The sequence below is a fragment of the Trachurus japonicus genome, chromosome 6 (genome assembly GCF_045865225.1).
Source record: "Trachurus japonicus isolate A0001 chromosome 6, Traja_1.0".
Lineage (NCBI taxonomy): Eukaryota > Metazoa > Chordata > Actinopteri > Carangiformes > Carangidae > Trachurus > Trachurus japonicus.
In genome coordinates, this window is record NC_140912.1 from 11967785 (window position 1) to 11986840 (window position 19056).

The 19056-nt window shown below is 40.2% G+C and overlaps 2 protein-coding genes across 2 annotated transcripts; one reads left to right on the plus strand and one right to left on the minus strand.

Annotated features, from left to right (window-relative positions):
• Positions 1 to 1616: 1616 nt before the first annotated feature.
• Positions 1617 to 7512, minus strand: LOC146985659 (protein mono-ADP-ribosyltransferase PARP6-like). The gene is made up of 23 exons (XM_085780584.1): positions 7381 to 7512; positions 7218 to 7276; positions 6611 to 6685; positions 6213 to 6307; positions 6061 to 6121; positions 5716 to 5806; positions 5555 to 5621; positions 5127 to 5267; positions 4897 to 5038; positions 4651 to 4782; positions 3830 to 3925; positions 3638 to 3730; positions 3435 to 3560; positions 3283 to 3348; positions 3099 to 3166; positions 2939 to 2987; positions 2657 to 2769; positions 2491 to 2563; positions 2298 to 2367; positions 2132 to 2211; positions 1986 to 2049; positions 1812 to 1896; positions 1617 to 1718 (listed from the first exon to the last, which is right to left on the minus strand). The coding sequence occupies exons 2-23, from the start codon at positions 7218 to 7220 to the stop codon at positions 1622 to 1624; spliced, it is 1887 nt and encodes a 628-aa protein (XP_085636710.1). The 5' UTR covers positions 7221 to 7276; positions 7381 to 7512; the 3' UTR covers positions 1617 to 1621.
• A 3856-nt stretch (positions 7513 to 11368) lies between these two features.
• pkmb (pyruvate kinase M1/2b) lies at positions 11369 to 18353 on the plus strand. The gene is made up of 11 exons (XM_085778769.1): positions 11369 to 11395; positions 12770 to 12939; positions 13070 to 13161; positions 14467 to 14598; positions 14724 to 14910; positions 15016 to 15286; positions 15375 to 15525; positions 15619 to 15771; positions 16563 to 16729; positions 17486 to 17667; positions 17778 to 18353. The coding sequence occupies exons 2-11, from the start codon at positions 12798 to 12800 to the stop codon at positions 17882 to 17884; spliced, it is 1584 nt and encodes a 527-aa protein (XP_085634895.1). The 5' UTR covers positions 11369 to 11395; positions 12770 to 12797; the 3' UTR covers positions 17885 to 18353.
• Positions 18354 to 19056: the final 703 nt, after the last annotated feature.

Sequence of the window (19056 nt, forward strand, 5' to 3'; positions counted from 1 at the left end):
AGGGAAGCTCTTGTTAAACCCATAAGGGCTTAGGGGCTTTGTTTGTCCGTGTGGTTGCTTGAATTATATGGATGAATAATGATGACTTGATGAGATTTATTAAGGCGTGTAGTTGAAATAACTCTTTGTTTCAACTGAATTGCTCGTGATTGTCCCATTTTGTTGAAATTCACATTGTGTGTTTTTGTAGATTTTGCCCCAGCTGAGAATCTCACTCGGGTAAAGACACAGAGATATTTGTAATAAGTAGGAAAGTAGAATATATTGTGTTTTTCGTGACAACTTGCCTTCTGCACTATCATCAGTGAGCCATCTGGTCCTTGAGAAATCTCTTCCTTTGGGCTATTACAGCACTTTCACAGTTCTCCTCCCTTCACACCATCACCTGCTGGGCTGACCCAGAAAACATTTCATTCTGAATCAACGACACATGTGAGGGCGACTCCTCAAAACAATAACTCAAAAATGCTGCTTTTTACTTGTGTGAAATGAGAAAAAGCATAACCATCCAGATGCAAACAGTGGTGTTTTCATATGAGTTTTCTGTCAAGGGGCTGAGCTGCAGGAGGAAGTCAGGAGGCAGCTGTGGGGCTCATATGGAACCAGTACACTGTTATAATGGGGCATTTCTGCCTCAGAGGATGGTATGCACCCCCTTGTTATTCACTGACTCGAACAGTGAGCACAAAGGTGAGAGTCTTAGCACTGTTGTCATTATTCAGAGGAAACTACAGCTGGTTGCCAGGAGAATTATCCACTGACCATAAATGTGAATTAAACATTGACTAATGATGTATCAGTAACTACTGTAACCTATATTCTCATCACAACAAACCTTTGGATATTTAATACAGGAACCTGGAAAACTATGTTTCTTTGTGTGGGCTTATTGTAGCGCAAACTATGACAGATCTTATTTTTGTGTGTGACCCTTGTGACATATACGTGTTGACTGGTGCTGTTTTTACTTAAATTGAGATTATGACACTGATTTAACTCTGAGGTTTTGACTGTGCAGCCATTATTATCTAATATAATCATCTGTAGCAGCCTCCGTTAGTGTCATAACATAACTGTGATGGGGTCTCTGTTAGTGATGAAAAGACCCACCCAGACTTTTGTTACTGGTTACACTTCCATCTTGTGGTACAAACCATGTATTACACAAACAACATGAAACAATTTGGGCACAGTGAGCATTAAGTATTAACTGCATTAACAAGCAAAAAGAAACTTGATCTATAAACTGAAAACGAGCAAATATTTTAAATCTTTATTTAAAAAATCTTATAAAAATGTACAAAATATGTGCTCACAGCACAGACATATGACACTGGTGGTACAGAGATTTAAATTATATCAATCGATAAATTAAGGTATAAGGCAAAAAGGTTTTACAGGTGTGTGACTTTTAAACAGATTTTTTTTTTTTCAAATACAATGTTTAGCTTTGTGAATGATTTTCCTCCATTTAAATTATTATTTATTAATTCACGCAAAAGCTGCTAAATGTAAAAGAAGGTATCTCATTGTTTAATGTTCTCTTATCAAACCCCTAAAAATCAAACATAAAAAGTGTACTACACACACACACACAAACATGCACTGTGTATTTGTTTTCTCAGCTCAGCTTTGAGGCAATTACGTTCAAAATTTCCCTGTGGATCTTGGCTTCCTGAGTGTTGACGTGGACGTCTCCCACGTGACCGTTCTCATACCTGAGAAAGACAAAAGCAGATAGTTTATAAAATCTGAGAAAGAATCTGGACATTTCCAAAACAGCTGTAACAGTCACTTTATATTTTACTCACACAAAGAGGAAACGTGTGCACACATGGTCGGACGTTGGACACACCCAGATGTTCCCGTGTTTCTGAAGGTCCTTTGAAGTTATGACTGTTAAGACATGCAGACCCCATTTACAAAACAGTGTCATTGCATCACACCATAAGGCTTGTTGTTACTGTCATCTATCTCATATTTACCTTCACAGAGAGCAATGCAGTTTAGGTTCCTACTCTGCAGAAACCTTGTTTGCCCTGGTTGTTCCTAAAACAAGTGAATAATACAGGATTAGACACAAAGTTCATCTCAGCAGAACCTGAAAGGATGTGAGTGATAATTAATTTACCTGTTTGATTTTGTTTATTCGGTCGTATTTGTTTATGAGCTCTTCTTTGGTGGTTATTTGGTGTCTGCCTTTACCCATCTCTGAACAAAGACAAAGGATATGCTTCAGAAATAAAAAAGTTTTATATGCATACTATTAGGAACAGCATCTCAGAGTGTAATCTTACCAGAGTATCCAAAAGATATGCTTGAGATAGGACTCAAATAGATGCCTTTTCCATATGCAGCTCCATGAAGCTGAAATAAAAGAGGTAGGAAAAGTCAGGTTATGGCTACTAAGATGTGGTGTCACATATGGTGCAAATGTCCACATAACCCCGCGATGATTAAAAATCAAATGTGATGTATTCATACTCTTACCTGTAGTTTGGTATATGAGGCATTAACCAGTCCATTTCTTAAAATAGAGTGCCAGTTTTCAATGTGGGAGCCGCTGAAAGACACAACAAGAAGACTTAAGCACTTGAAGCAGCAGGGCTAGTATTCTACATGTCAGCGTTAATATGAAGATGTTATATTTACTCACTGGAAGGCAAAGGTGCTGCCATACAGTTTTCTGGCAGTTTGGAAACGAGCCTCTTTGGATGGAGGGCTGCTGATCAACAGGAACTGATGTGGCGTGTGCATGAAGTTCAGGTGCTATTGTGCAGCGAGGGAGTGCAGGAGAGTAACAATAGAATTTAAATTCAAATTGTAACTATAAAACAAGGTATATGTTTTAATATTTGGCTGCTAAACTCTAATTACTACTGCTGTAAAACTTGTAGCTAATGTATAAAGACTCTAACAGTAAACTGCTCTATCATACCCTGTTCAGTGGAAGCTTGACAATGTGTGATCTGTTGCTTGCTAAAATCCTGTTGTCAAACATACAAAGAAATAACCTGGGTATGAATCTAAGAAACAATTCACATTGCATGTCTATTAGAACAACAGAGGTGACGTGCTTGTCAGATTGCATCACTCACCACTGTAGTAAGGGATAAGCGAGAGGATCTATTTTGTCCATCTGCTTCTTTATTTCACAGTGTGGACCCTGGAAATGAATTGACATCAGTAAGACATTCAACAGCTTTCGGATCATTCTCTGATCAGATTTAAATTGTGAAAGAGCCATCGCAAGTGCAGGATTTCATTTCTCAGATCAGTCACCTGTCCCATCCTCCTTATTAACAAGACATTGTCCAGAGCTTTCTGCAGCCTGTCGTAGCTCTTCCTCTGTCACAAAATAGAATTTAAAAAAGAATTTAAAGCCAACCACACTTAATAGTCAAGCCAATCAGTCAGACTGGTTGGATTCATACCTTAGGACTAAAGGCCAGGGCTTTGGGGTTGCATGGATCCACAACAGAAGGGTACGGTTCAAATATGATGCTCTTGCGTGAAGATTGAAGAGCAGCTCTGCACATAGCGACCAACAGATCAATCACCTACAAGAATAGACATGATTAGAACACATAAACCCCATACCTTTATATTACAGTGTGCATAATGCTTATTTACCAACCTCTGCACCGGTTGCAACTTCCTCTGTGGCTCCAGACATAACCCCCAGCGTATAAAAGGAAAATACGCATAGCTCCCTTGTGCAAACCGATGGCTACAAACACACAAAACAGAGCAGGGTCACGGTTATTTTAAGTTTCACTCCAGTAGATCAGCCATTAAAGGACCAGCTTCTTTCTTTGCAGCAGTGTACCTTTAACATGGGGCCGTTCTGAAACACATGTCGCTCATCACAGACCACACAGTATTCATTCAGTGTGGGCATCCTCTGCTCAGCGTACCTCATTATCTGTGTGCAAGGATGAAAAGCAAATAATGATGAATAAGAAAACACACACAGATGCCCCAGTTAGTCTCCGTTGACTTAAATGAATGTATTTATTGTAGAACATCATAGACTCTGTTTTACCATCCCTCCCTCCAACAGCCTATTATACCAAACTACAAAGAGGACAAGGTCACAGCCAGTCTCTTCTCTGAATAACAAGTTCCACCAAGCAATGAGCATATCTCAAACACTGACACACTGCAGTCCTCAAGACTGTGCAGCTTGGTGTCAAAGGTCACAGCAGCCCTTAAAAGTTATTACAAGAACCATTTTAACAGTAATTCAGCGAAATCTGCTTCAGTACGTGCTTCATAACTAGAGAGAGAAAAATTATGATGACTTTTAAAGTGGAGAAAGGAAAAGGAAAACATCATAAAGTTAATGAATTATGGAATTCAATGTCTCTTTCATCTTGATCTCATCTTAGAAATCAAATGGCTTATAACATATTTGTACTATTTGAATTTAACTCAGATAATATAGTCTCTATGTCTCTAATATTCTGTACATGTGGTGGAAGAAACATTTAAACACCTCTCAACATAAAGCAACCAAGCAGAACACCTCTGCAAGTAATAACTTAAGTGATAAATACATACTGTAACTGAAGTCAACCCTTTCTGCAGACCATCACTACTTTTAAAAAAAGTAAAGTTGTATTTTTTCATGTTTGGACAGGACTTTACCTGCACCAAGAAACCAAGCTGCAGACCTGGGCTGGTCTTACAGTGCCTGATGGCCTGGGAGGAGAAGAGCAGCTCTATCAGCTGTTTGGTACTGAGCTGTGCTGATGATTTGACAGCTGACATCATCACCCTCTGTGGAGGAAGGTACACAAAACTTTTATGAAACACCAGGAGAATCAGTGAATCTCAAAGGAATGTGGTTTTTCATTGAATTACAGTATCTTCATCTGAGTCGTGAGTCCTCACCTTTCCACTGGGCGTGTAGGTGAAGAGCTCTCCTGGGGCGTTCTTGAAGGTGTAGGACGTTGTATGATTTGTGAAACGACCCAGTTTCATTGTTGGTAAAATTACCCTTCCCTTCATAGTTTGTTGCTGGAGATCACTTGACCTGCTCACAGTGAAGGAGAAGAAATAAATAGATATCCAAGAACAGAAATAAAACTGATAGATTAATGGAGACTTACTGGATCACTTACTTTGACAGTGGTAACCAGATGCTGAACCTTGCACGAACTTTCTTGATCGGCCTGAACCAGTTGTGTCGACTCTTCTGTTGAACTACGATGCTGTCGTTCGTCAAGTGTTTCCACTCCCGAGAAATGAAGACTGTGAGAATACTGAAGAGCAGAGGGAGTTAGAAAAGATAAGATAAGATAAGATAAGATAAGATAAGATAAGATAAGATAAGATAAGATAAGATAAGATAAGATAAGATAAGATAAGATAAGAATTACTTTATTAATCACCAAAGGGAAATTAATTTGTCTGGCAGTTCACCTACCATTGGCAAAGAATTAAAAAGCCTCATGGCTGAAGGTACAAAGGATCTTCTATATCTCTCAAAAAACTTATAACATTGCATTGATCACATCACTGCAGTAAAAACTATGACATAATCACTCACTTCTGCAGTTGCTCCCCAATACTGAGATGATCTGTATTGGATGGCTGAAAGACTTTGACTGAAGGTGCTGCAGTGAAAGGAAACATAATTTAATCGGCCGTCACACTGGCTTGCAGTAGAACGGTCACAGTGTCACAGAGGTGTCGCTGCATGGTGCTCACCAGGTCCATCCAGATACTGAGAGTGAGAAAAGTGCAGACGGATAACAATGGGCTCCGATGGATTGATACTCCAGGCTTTGGCCACCCCCTCCTGTGGACACACATGTCAATATAGTACATGTATTTACTGTACTGTCAAAAGTTAGCAACACAAACCTACTGCGTTTGGCTTCCTCTATAGTTTTGTTATGTGTCCTGTGTGTTTATATTTTATATTTTATATAACAGTAGAGCAAATGATGCACAATTAGTTTGTTGAGTTAACCAAATTAGTGACTGTTCCTTTAAGGGTTTATATAAACTTTTTACTGCAAATGTTAGAACAGGTCAGTACATTTGACTTACATCCAAAAAGTTGCCATTGATGTTCAAGTCAACATCCACGTCCTCGATTGACCCGTACTCCCTGGCAGAGAAGACAAGAAGAAAGAGAAATTTTAACGATACAGAAGGGACCTCTTCATTTTCAGGCCATGAATAAGAAAAGATGTTCTGACCTGACTGTGGCTGCAGAGTCTGAATACAAAGTCCTGACTGCCTCGATGTCTCTCTCCAGCTGGGGGTGGTGATACAGGTCAGTGGCACAGCTCTCCTACGGAGACAAACACTAACACACTTAACTTATGGTCCAAACAGCTCAGCACCGCAGGGGGCCAAGGGATTAAACCACTAACAGAGTTCTTCAATAACAGCTAAGAGGAAGGTTGACTACAGGTTTCTTAAGATATAAACACTCATTATTTTTAGGATTTGTAAGAAAACTTTATGCCACAATGTGCAAAGTCTAGTTTGTCCGTTTTCATCATAACTTCACATTCTCAAGCTAATTATCTTCCATAATAATTTGAAATCTGCCATAATATTCATTACGTGGATACTGAAAGCAAATGTTTACATGTGTTTCATACGGGATCTCCTCTGTGTCACTGTCCTCCTCAGTCTGGCTCTCTGTCCGCTGGCACTCGGTCTCCTGTGAGGTTAATGGAAAAAGCTGTCAATCAAAAGATCCTCTTATTTACACAGCTCATTAGTTTCCTTCTGTCAACCCAAACACAGTCAACTAATCTCCTGCCGTGGCTGCCACACATTTCTACACATTCACGGTTCATTCAGAAGTAACACTGCATGGATACATTCAAACTCCTTGGTGTGTTACTGTACATTTCATTTATTTTTTGTTTTCATTATCCATAAATCTGCATCTTATGTTATTGGTGATAAATGAGTTGTGTGGTGGACAAAAGGACCGATAACAGTGAAGAATGGGCATCAAAGTTGCCAAGACTCCGGCAAAGCATAACAAGATTTTTGTCTAGAACCCAAAGATTTTTTAAATATCAGACAAGAAAAAGAAAATAAACAAATACTCAGAAGTGAAGCAAGTCTGAGCTTAAAATATCTGTTGCTATTGTGCTTATAACTTACGACTATGAAAACACAGACTTTATGATAAGAGAATACGTATGAAAAACGGAGGGAAACTGAGAACATTATAGACTCACCATGCGTTCAGTACTTTGGCACCTCTTCAGCAACAATCAAAAGTTGACACAAAGAAAAACTGGAAAAACATATGCAACTTAATCAGCTACGTCTGCAAGAGACACAAAAACATATTGGTGATGAGGTGTTGATGACTTACAGGAGACAAAATGAAGCTCTTACCTTTCCTCAATGAGAAAAACTTCACATATTCCATCAGGGGTGAAAATCTCCTGTAGGTCTGAATGTGACCCTGAAACCAACACAAATGAATTTTTCTGTGTGATAGCTCGGCTGGGTGTTTGTGTTTGGCTGTCCTCTCCTCACCCCCCCTGGTTTTGAACAGCAGGAAGTCCCACATGTTCGGTCTTTTCAGTGTCACATGATTGGCTGAAGATACTGATGGCCCAATCAGCTGAACCTGGTCAAACTGAGAGGGGAGGAAGAGGAAGAGGAAGAGACCTGCAGATCCAGGGCTTTCATCGCACATGTCAGTATCTATGGTCAGTGACACAATAGTATCATTGACCGTATTTGTCTGATCCCAGCCATTGTAATGCTTATATACTATAGTATATCATCATAAGAGGGAGAGTTGACGCTTCTAAGAACGTGCTATCCACAGGTTTAAGCTGTGATGGGAACAAAAATCCCAGGAGTCAGATTTGAAGCATGGTGGTTTGGATGATGTTTGGCATTTATTAGTCTTCCTGTCTGTCTGCTGCGCTGCAGTCTGACCTTAATCGTCAGTTACCCTCGTTAGCAGTCGCCTGCTGCTCTGCAGTCTGGCCAGATTAGACACTTCTAGGAGTGCATACATCTGCGCAGGTCCTCCCTCAACAAGTGCTTTCCTCAAACTAATCCACTTAGACAAGAGTGGGTGTTTGTTATGTCTCCATGCTCATTTACAGTGGGTGGACACAATATCACAAATCCTCATTCACACTGTATACTGTCATTGTAAAGGATGACTGTGAACAACCATGAATATAAGTCAATCAAATATAAAGCAAATGTAATTTCTGCCGAGGTGACTCAACAGATCACAGACACACTACCAGGAGAACATTATGAGCTTCACAAGAGGCATATCTGTTGCAGTGCTATTGGATTATATTGTGTTTTTTTGTTGGATAAAGCCTCTTCTCACTTTATACACCCACTGTTCAATCATAACCTTCAGGCTGATGAATGAACAACAGGTTCACAACGAAACAACCAGCACTGAACAATCAACTGCAGCGGGAGTGGAGAGCAAACAACCATCCTTAAGAAACAACTGTTAATCTGTCATTTATTCTCATGAGGTAGTGTCACTGAGATCAAGGTCTTCTTTTCAAGTGACGTGTACAAAAAACATGTTCTTATTAATTTAATATTTGTGGTGCAGCATGGAGCACATTGTTTATACCATGTTTGCTTTGCTTGTCTTTACATTGGGCTTCATACAGTAAAACTCAACAAACCACATCATTAAACACAAACATAATTCAGTCACACTGTTTGTATAAAACCAATAAACTTGTTTAACATTATAGAAAGATTTTTAAGTTTAAATTTGTAGGTTTTTTTAAAGTAAAATATTTATTGTTGTCTTTCCAGAAAATTTAGGAAGAAAAAATGCAAGATAAGATTTGAAAGACATGACAACATTTCTTATTTATATGCAGTCTCATACAGATAATGGGATAGTTGTCAGGCACAGTCAAGTGCAGCGATGTCACTCACATTAGACAATTCAACCAATCATCCACAAGAGAGAGCTATTGTTGAGAAAAAGAGACAGACTGACAGAGACAGTGTGTCCCAGTTCATACAGACCTTTGCTAACTATATGTAGACTGCATGTCTATTGGCTTTGCAGTTCATATAAAAAAAACTGTGACTTTAAAATACCACTGTCAATTAAACTTCACAAATAAATATCATTAAGTTGCGTATAGTATGAGTTTGGGACACAAGGGTGTGTGCACAAAATGAGATAAATGTTATAGGATAGATGATTTTATTAAATGATGTCAAATAAATGGGATTATATGAATATACTCGCTGTTCTGCTTCACAGTGCAATATGTAAGATCAGTCATGAACTGACGAATTCATGTCAAGGCAAGTTACTTACATGCTTTTGTGCATACGTCGAAACTACATGTGCACAGTTGAAAGGAGAGGAGAACTAACAGCTGTGACCGCTTCATGTCTTATTAATGGGATATGTCTTTTTTATTTAGGTTAAACTGTACAACATGTCTGTCAATCATCTAGTTGCTAACAGGTGTACCAGATGACGAGCTGTGATCATTAATGATTAAAAAATTGCTTTGATAAAAATGGATCACAGTAAACAAGACTGGTCAAAATCCTCATTTAAATTTGCAGGAGATTATGTAATTTTGAAAATAATATATGAAATGTATTGTTTTAGTGCCAGGCTTTAACTGCAGGCTTTGCTCTGCTGTCAGTAAGTGTTTGATCATTAATCCTTACATGGTGGGTGAAAGTTTAGGGTCAGATTTCACTGTGACGCCTCACACCATCCATACCCCCCAGAAATATATATGCATCATAAATGACACCATACAGTCCATCTATATTTACCTCATTAAACAGCTGTGTAAGGCATTAAACACTTCTGTGCCTTATTATTGCTATCTGTTTAATTAAGTTTTTAACAAAAATGTAGTAAACCTGTCAGTAGATGAGAAGATTGTGTTACTAAGCAGGGTTGGGCGCATATAGACTGTAATAAATAACTGAGGAGAGTGCATACAACTGTTGAACATGTCACTGTAGCTTCATCTTGTGGTACAGCATGTTCCTAGTGTGCTACATAAGGAGTCTATAGCTCATCTATGCCATGTATACTATAATTAATGAGGAGCAGATGCATGGACCACCGCTGTGTCCAAAATAAAGTATCAAATTGAATTGAATTGAATTGAATATGGAGACCTGACTGAAATCAAGAATGTAGTTATGGATTTGTATAGTATGCAGACTGACTGATATTAAGTTTGCATCTCTGCAGCTTCACCTGTTCCTATTCCACTCATCAGATGTCATGGTCCTCCACTACAAATCATTTTCTGCTCAGTCTTCTAATTTTGAAACTCTATCAGTGTATAAGAAGCTGGGTAACACTATTTAGCATTAGTTATAAATACATAAATACATAATTCTTCAAGCATTCTCCCTACACTGATACTAATTAGTCTGTAATGATGTCAACACATGTCATGTTTAACTGTATATAAAAGGTTTCACTCTTGATTAATAAGCTCATTAATTCGTGATTAATTCAGGTTGTTATTACTGCTTAATGTGTAGATATAATAAAAAACACAAATAACCATAAAATGTATCATTTTTCAATACCCCAAAGATGTGACCCTATGGCTCTTTGAGATAAATGAGGAAAAAAGGATAAAAACAAAATGAAGAGCAGAAGATACAGTAGAAAAGGGCTATAATCTGAATTTTATATTTTAGGAAGTTCAAATGATATACAAGGAAAACCGCCTTGTTTTCCTTGTATATCAATAATGGTTTATTATTCTTCATGTCTTAGTCGATATGCCTATCCAGTGACCGTCATAATTAGCCTACCTGCCTGCTGTCTCGTTATCTGTCAGCAGGACCAGACAAAAAGTTCAGTGCCGATTTGCACTGAACTTGGAGGAGGGCTGTGGTCAGCCCTAGAGAAGGGCCTGTTGCATTGTGGGGCAGATGCGGAGCATTATGATTTTTTTTTTTTTTTTTTGTCTTAAGTTTGGTGAGAGTTACACAACTTGACATTTCCCTTGACGGGGGCTCTCTAGTCTCTGAATGACCTGCTAGTATTAAGTGCAACCCAATGACCAGGATCATGTTTAAGTACCAGCGGAGACTTTTGTGAATGTCAGACGAACAACACTTGTACCTGCACTGTATCCTCGCCCAACGTCTGTGCTTTCATTTCATTTCAGAAGAAATATCGAGTATAACATCCACGTTAAAAACAACGGTATAAATATGATAGTCTAGCCTATATTTAACGCGCCGTACAAATATGACGTGTTGCCCTCATTGCCACGACCTATATCTTGTGTCACTGGGTGTTGGTCACTCTGGAAAGTAGTTCCGGCAAATTAAAGTTATAAAAACTGTCGCCCCAGCCGGAGGAGTGGCGCTTTTGGTCCCTGCAAAGTTCACCCAGTCGGTGAGTACCAGCAAGTAGACACAACTTTACAGAGGAGAATATGACTAGTTTTACCTGAACATTTTATTGTTGAAATCAAACTCTTACTTTGTCATTTCAAGCTCAAACTTTAGTTTTTGCATATAATCAGTCTACACCCCATGTAGATATTAAATTTATAGTGACTTGTTAAGATTATGTTCATATTATTGCATAATTCTATCTGATTTAATTCAATTATCATATTCATTTTGCACAAATACAATTATACACAGCCCAAATATTTTTTCTCTGCCATGTGAGTCTAATCTGGAAAAATCAAGAAAAACTGAAATTTTTCATGCACACTGGTCTAAAATAAATTAAGATTTCCCTTCTTTGTTCTTTGGTAAATTTGTTCTAAGCATTTCTGATAATCCATTTGACAGTCAGATAATGAATGATGATGCATGATAATGAAGTTCATCATTTTGTACTTGTTATTTAGTACAGTGAGCATAGTGACTTAGCTTTTTATCACACAGATGATTTTGATGAAAAGTTTTCTAAACTGCATTATATTAAAACAATCAGTAAGGTCACTCTCAAAATAAAGCATGTTCCTTTTTTAAATTAAATTATTATGTATTTTTTAATATTTTCAAAATTTTCAACAGAATATGTTTTGTTCTTGTGATATGTTTCAACAGTCCATAAATACTCTCAGCTGACCATGTTATTTTAGGTGAATGCTGAAGGCTGGAATGGTGTCTAAGCTCGCACACTCTCTCTTACACACACACACACACACACACACACACACAAAACACGTTTCTGCATTGACATGACAACAGACTTGTCATGCATGTTAATAACTGCCTTGTCCCTTTAATGTGTATTGTATGGATTCTAAATAACATTTTATGACAAGCAGCAGAAATAATGTCCTAAAGTCCTGTAGTTCTTCTTTAACCTCTGTCAGAAGTGACCAGCTCCTGTTCTTCAGTTGCACAGCAGTCAGGCACACACACAGTGTTGTTCTTGCTATTTGTACAGGCTGTCCAGTCACAGCCCTCACGGCCACTTTCCCCTGGTGGACCTGAAATTGATCCACAGAGGGGTCACACCCTTTAAATCTTTATTTTTCCATTGAATTAAATACTACGCTCTAATTTTATCTTCACTCATAGTGTCTCATTTTGTCTCCATACTATTTCTGAGATCGCTTGCCACCTCTATTAAAACTTCTTGGATTAAAGGGAAGCCACTCCATCAACATTTAGCTGAAAAGTCATAGTTTTCACCTGGACTGGTTCTGTCTGGACCATGAAAACATGTTTTCTATAACTGATCAGAAATGTCACAGGTGCTGGGTACTAATCAATCACCTCTTTACCTCCTGCTCTGTCTCCTTAGGTCTTTTCCTGCAGACACAGATCCAGTCATGTCGAAGTCAAAGGACTCCATCATGCACAGCCAGCAGATGCATGCTGCCACGGCTGACACGCTCATTGAGCACATGTGTCTTCTTGACATCGACTCTCACCCGGCCGTGTCTCGCAACACTGGCATCATCTGCACAATCGGTCAGACACTTTTCCAAAGAATCCCTTGATTTATTTTTCAGTAAACAAATCATCCAATGAAAAAAATAAAACTTGTACTGATGTTTCAAACCTCAATTTTTTTCCCATTCATTCAACTGTCCTCTTGCAGGACCTGCCACCCGTTCTGTGGAGAAGGGCAAGGAAATGATCAAGACTGGGATGAACATTGCAAGAATGAACTTCTCTCATGGCACACATGAAGTGAGTCAAGTTTCTTCTCCTTAAACATTTTTAGTGGTTGCATTTCTCAGTGCTTACAACAGGTGATGTATCAGAGGCCGGACCACTCCTATGACATCATTAACTCTGGCATGTCCAATAGAGCAACATGCTTCAGAGTTTGAGCCCAGACAGAGCAGTGCAGCAGCAGTATTTTTGCCCCCTACGAGTGACTCAGTGTGGATTTACCCTTTACAGCTGCAGCAGCGTGACATTACTCTTGTGGCCTGGTAACTGTCTGCTGCAGTAATATGATCTACGAGCCTGTACTTGCCCCTTCAGAGCTGGCTCTAAGTTGTAGAGTGTGATTTGGCCAGCCAACTGTCTCACAGCCAAGTCTTTGGCCGACCTTATACTACTGACCCCTCGCCTTTAAAAGTCATGCCTTTTTACCTTTTTCACTGTCATCTGAGTGGACGGCCACCAGATTCATCATTAGCTGTAGTAGTTGATATTTGGACCTCTAGAGGTTAACAACGGGCATTTTTTCATCTAGTGTAATTCAAGTCACGTAGTGGATTTGGATTTATCTGCACAGTGGTGCGACAGCTCAGAACTGCTGAGTGAAAGGAAAGAGAAAAGGTTTGCATCTTAGCCAAGTTTACAGCAACAAAAAGTAATACAATAGATAATCATAACTCCTGTGGATGTATGAGTTGTTATGGGAAGGGCAGAATACATTTGACCTCTGTCTTATTGGTGTGTCAGTTGTCAGTGCAGCTATAAATAGGTCTTCTCTGAGAGTCATGCTTGCAGCAACAGGCATGTAGAGAGGCCACAGTGAGGCGTTCATTATCAACTGAAGACATTCACGTTCAGATCAGACTACCGTGCATTTACTAAAATCCATGGCAGTAGACGGACAGTATAACAGTCTTTCACATGAAGCAGGCGATTTGATTTCATTTGTTGAACATCCTGTTGTTAATGCAACAGCTCAAGTCTTTTTGAAAGCATTCATTTAATACCTGATGGTCTGACCGTCAGCTATTTATGTGCAATGAAACACAACAATGTCACGTCCTAAAAATGTGTTGCAGTTGTTGTTCAGAACTGACTCGCTGATGGTTAGGTAACAAGTGCCGTGCCGCCTGTTTGTCTGTGACCAAGGTTTTCCCACCTGCTGTTGAACCAAACTTACATTTCAAGAATTTGAAACCTAAATGAAAATTTTACAACAACATTTTTACAAAATTGAATATTATCACAGCTTTGTATCGTATGTATCATAAAATTAAATTGAGTATTGTTTCTCAATGTTTTTCATTGTTACTTTGCATCATGTAGTACCATGCTGAGACCATCAAGAACGTCCGCACTGCAACTGAGAGCTTTGTACCAGGATCTGTGGAATACAGACCAGTGGCCATTGCTCTGGACACCAAGGGACCAGAAATCAGGACCGGACTCATCAAGGGCGTGAGTTCCTGCCAAATTACAGAGGCTCAGAGGGAGACATGTTTGATGAATGGCACAAATAATTGTGTTAAGATTTCCTGCAAGGATGTGAGAGCTGACAAACTCTTTTTTCTCGGCTGGTTTAGAGTGGCACTGCTGAGGTTGAGCTGAAGAAGGGTGAAACCATCAAGCTCACACTTGACAATGCCTTCATGGAGAAGTGTGATGAGAAAGTTCTGTGGCTTGACTACAAGAACATCACCAAGGTTGTGCAGGCCGGAAGCCACATCTACATTGATGACGGTCTGATTTCCCTTAAGGTCAAAGAAGTTGGTAAGCACCCAAACACGCGTTCTATTTGCTCTATCTGCACTTAACTATTATATTTTCTGCTGGAACCTTGGAAATTAAGCTTCTCTATGTTTTGTGCGTCCTAAGGCGGCGATCACGTGACCTGTGAGATCGAGAACGGCGGTACACTGGGCAGCAAGAAGGGCGTCAACCTGCCCGGAGCTGCTGTTGATCTCCCAGCCGTCTCTGAGAAGGACATTCAGGACCTGCAGTTTGGCGTGGAGCAGGGCGTTGACATGGTCTTCGCCTCCTTCATCCGTAAGGCTGCTGACGTCCACGCTGTCAGGAAAGTGCTTGGCGAGAAGGGCAAGGACATCAAGATCATCAGCAAGCTGGAGAACCACGAGGGTGTGCGCAGGTGGGTGGAGGAGCAGCTGCTAACGGTTGTTGAACCTGCACACGCCTGAATCGTTTAGATAACAGTGTTCTGTCATCTTGTCTGACAGATTTGATGAGATCCTTGAGGCTAGCGATGGCATCATGGTTGCCCGTGGTGACCTGGGCATTGAAATCCCAACAGAGAAGGTCTTCCTCGCCCAGAAGATGATGACTGGCAGGTGCAACAGGATTGGCAAGCCCATTGTCTGTGCCACACAGGTGTGTGACATCATCGGGCACTTTGTTTTATAAAGGAAGATGTATCAAATGTTGAGTACAGACATGTATGATGAGTCGGGTTTTCTCCTACAGATGCTGGAGAGCATGACCAAGAAACCTCGTCCCACTCGTGCTGAGGCCAGTGATGTCGCCAACGCCGTTCTGGACGGAAATGACTGCATCATGCTGAGCGGTGAGACTGCCAAGGGAGACTATCCCCTGGAGGCTGTGCGCGCACAGCACCTGGTAAGAGCACACTTTTTATATTATGTTCACTGCATGAGAACATGACAAAGGAATATTGTACACCAGTGTTTATGAACTATACTAGTGTTTCTGCACCGTTTCCATCAGTTACTAGATTTAATGGAAGCCCCCTAACCTAATACTGTGGCATGTGGTGCATTTGTGCGCTCTTGGGAAACTCTAACATCTGAGTCTTGAGAGTTGTCTGCTGAATAGGATTTTATAATGACAGAGGCCTAGTTCATGTATGGTTGCAATTGTCATATCAGTTTAATTTAGTCATGTATCCACTGTAGGTAACCAACAGAGTGACACAATTAATTTAAGACTGATACTGTCAGAAGTATGACAGACAGGAACACTTATATTGAAGATCGTGTTTGCTTTGCAGTGTGAGTGAGAACACATCAGCCGTATCATCTTGGGGTTCGCTGACAGCTTGTCACGTATTTGTTCAACATGCGCTGTGTATCCTGTGTGGCATCCTCCCCTCCCTCCATCCATCTGCTACCAAACAACATCTCGTCTTGTCTCTTGCATTGTGCTTTAACTGTGTAATTGTATTGCTCAGTTAGCATGTGTCTGAGGATCTGCAGTGCAAAGCAACAGTCCGTGGACATCATGGCTGCTAGCTTCATGTTTCAGTGTGCTTTAAGGTATGAAGACATCTGCACTTAAGATAACAGGCCTGTGTTTTGTCCTTTTACACATAAACTAACTCTTGCTGTGTGACTACCGCCTGACACTACTGGAGTCTTTTTTTAACATTATTCTTGTCTGCCCATGTTCAGATTGCCCGTGAGGCTGAGGCAGCCATGTACCACAGGCAGATGTTCGAGGAGCTGCGTCGCATCACCCCTCTGACCCGTGACCCCACAGAGTCCGTCGCTATCGGTGCAGTGGAGGCCTCCTTCAAGTGCTGCGCCAGCGCCATCATCGTTCTCACCAAGACTGGCAGGTGAGACATCAAGAAGAAGAAAAAGTCCGTCCCCCGTGAGACTCCTCTGTAAAGCTCTGAGTCATAGGGACCTCCGTGGCGCCCACTGTGAACAAAGAAGCTGGCGCACTTTAATATTCCTCGATCCTTCCGCCTCCGCTCCTTCCGTAACACAAGCCCACGGCTCCTCTGAAGTGTGCCAGCTCTTACTGCACTCACAATCTGTACTCCACTTGTGACCTTTTGAGTTCTGAACCCTGACATTTTACAAGTTAATTTTAACTGCCTGTTCATTCCTCTGAGTTTGGGTGTTCATCCTCACAGCACATGATTCAGAAGACATACCACTGTCAGCTGATTGGATTTCATAATGATAATGGCATAGTCAACGCTGTACTAATGATTATTTCTGCACTAGCAATGGATGACTTGTGTATGAAAGCTAAATGAGCTTTACAGCATCTCTTAGCTCACTGTTTAGCATCTCTCATGCAGGCAGATGTGTTTGTTTGTAAAACTCAGTGTACAGCAGAGCTAACAGACCAGTAGCGACCAGCTGGTGAACACAGTGGAGCAGAGCATGAAACGGAGCGAACAATCACAACCAGGATAACAACTACGACTCCAAATGAATGATGTCGCTATGTAAATAGCCGACTGTTTGCTAACAACAGCTTGTTTCTTTTGGCTCTCACTCAGACGAGTGCTAGTGTTGAGATTTTCAAGTATAAACAAAAGTTTTACAGCTTCGTTGTAACTTGTATCTGTTGCTTGCAGGTCTGCTCACTTGCTGTCAAAGTACAGGCCCCGCGCCCCCATCATTGCTGTGACCCGCTGTGGCCAGACCGCCCGCCAGGCTCACCTTTACCGTGGCGTCTACCCAGTGCTCTACACCAAGGCCGCCAACGACGTCTGGGCTGAGGACGTCGACCTGCGCGTGAACTTTGCCCTGGAAGTTGGTGAGTGTCTTTTTGTGCTTTGTTGAAACTTTTAACAGCATATTGCAATTATTTGGATGATAATATTTTGTTCACCTGCCTCACTGACTCTTTTTCTTTCTGACTTTTAGGCAAGCACCACAAATTCTTCAAGTCCGGTGATGTGGCCATTGTTGTGTCCGGCTGGCGCCCAGGTGCCGGTTACACCAACACCATGAGAGTTGTGTTGGTGCCTTGAACTTCACCCAAGGACACGATTAATAATTCCCCCTCCCCTCCCCCTCTCCTATGACCTGCCCCCCCCCCCACCCTTTTGTTGGACTTTTCCTTGTCTGTTGGTTTTTGTCACCAACACAAGTCAAAACCAGGCCACACTTTCAAAAAGGACTTTTGATGGTGTTGTTCACAGAGTAACTCCAAGATTCCTGATTCATCATACATATGTGCAATTCACTGTCCAAACCCTGCTGCCAGAGACTGAACTCAAAACCTTTTAGTGGAAACTCCTCAGTACACGTCTTGTGCTTTTTGTCATTTCCTCAGTATTTGGCTCCTTTATTGTCCAGGTACCGTGAACAGTTGCAGATGTGTGCTGGTGTGCTGTAGTTGTCGTCCTCAGTGTGTCATGCAGAACTGACAGTCAGTACAGTGTCATTGTGAGTTTATCTGTCATCCATCCATTAAAAGGAAATCTTGGGTCAACTGTGTTTTTTGTCCTCATGTATTCACTGTCCAGGAGAGAAATCTAACTTTCATTTAAGGTTGAGTATGTATTTTTAGGTACTTGTGCAATTTAACATTATAAAGGAAAAATATAGTTTCTTTCTACTTGCATTTATTTGACAGCTGATTCATTACTCTTCTACACTAAATCACATGCTCTAAATTATGCTACCAAACATGTTAAAGTCTACATATCTCAGTCTTTATCTGCCACAGCATTAAACTGCCACTAATGTCAGTAATTTCACTGCTTTAAACATAACACGAAGTACTTCTCCACATTTACATTAGGTTGTATGATTTTGAATGCAGACATTTTACTTGTAATGGAGTATTTCTCCATGTGGTTATGTTTGTTTTAGTAAAAGATCTGAATGTGTTTCAGTATGCATGAATAGCAAATAATATATTCATAGTATTAGAATATTAAAGACACTGTATATTGAATTGTCTAACAAAATTATCATTATTATTAAAATTAGCATGACCGATACCGTATATCATATTAATATCATAATCTCTTGGGTTTATATTATTATTTATATTATCAGGTACTGATAATATAAATAATATACTAGCCACATAATAAAGACATGAATCACTAACTAAAAATGTGCTACATCACAGAAAAGGCAACCATACAAGTAAAATGAAATTAATTTGATATCCATGTATCAGGGCTCAGTC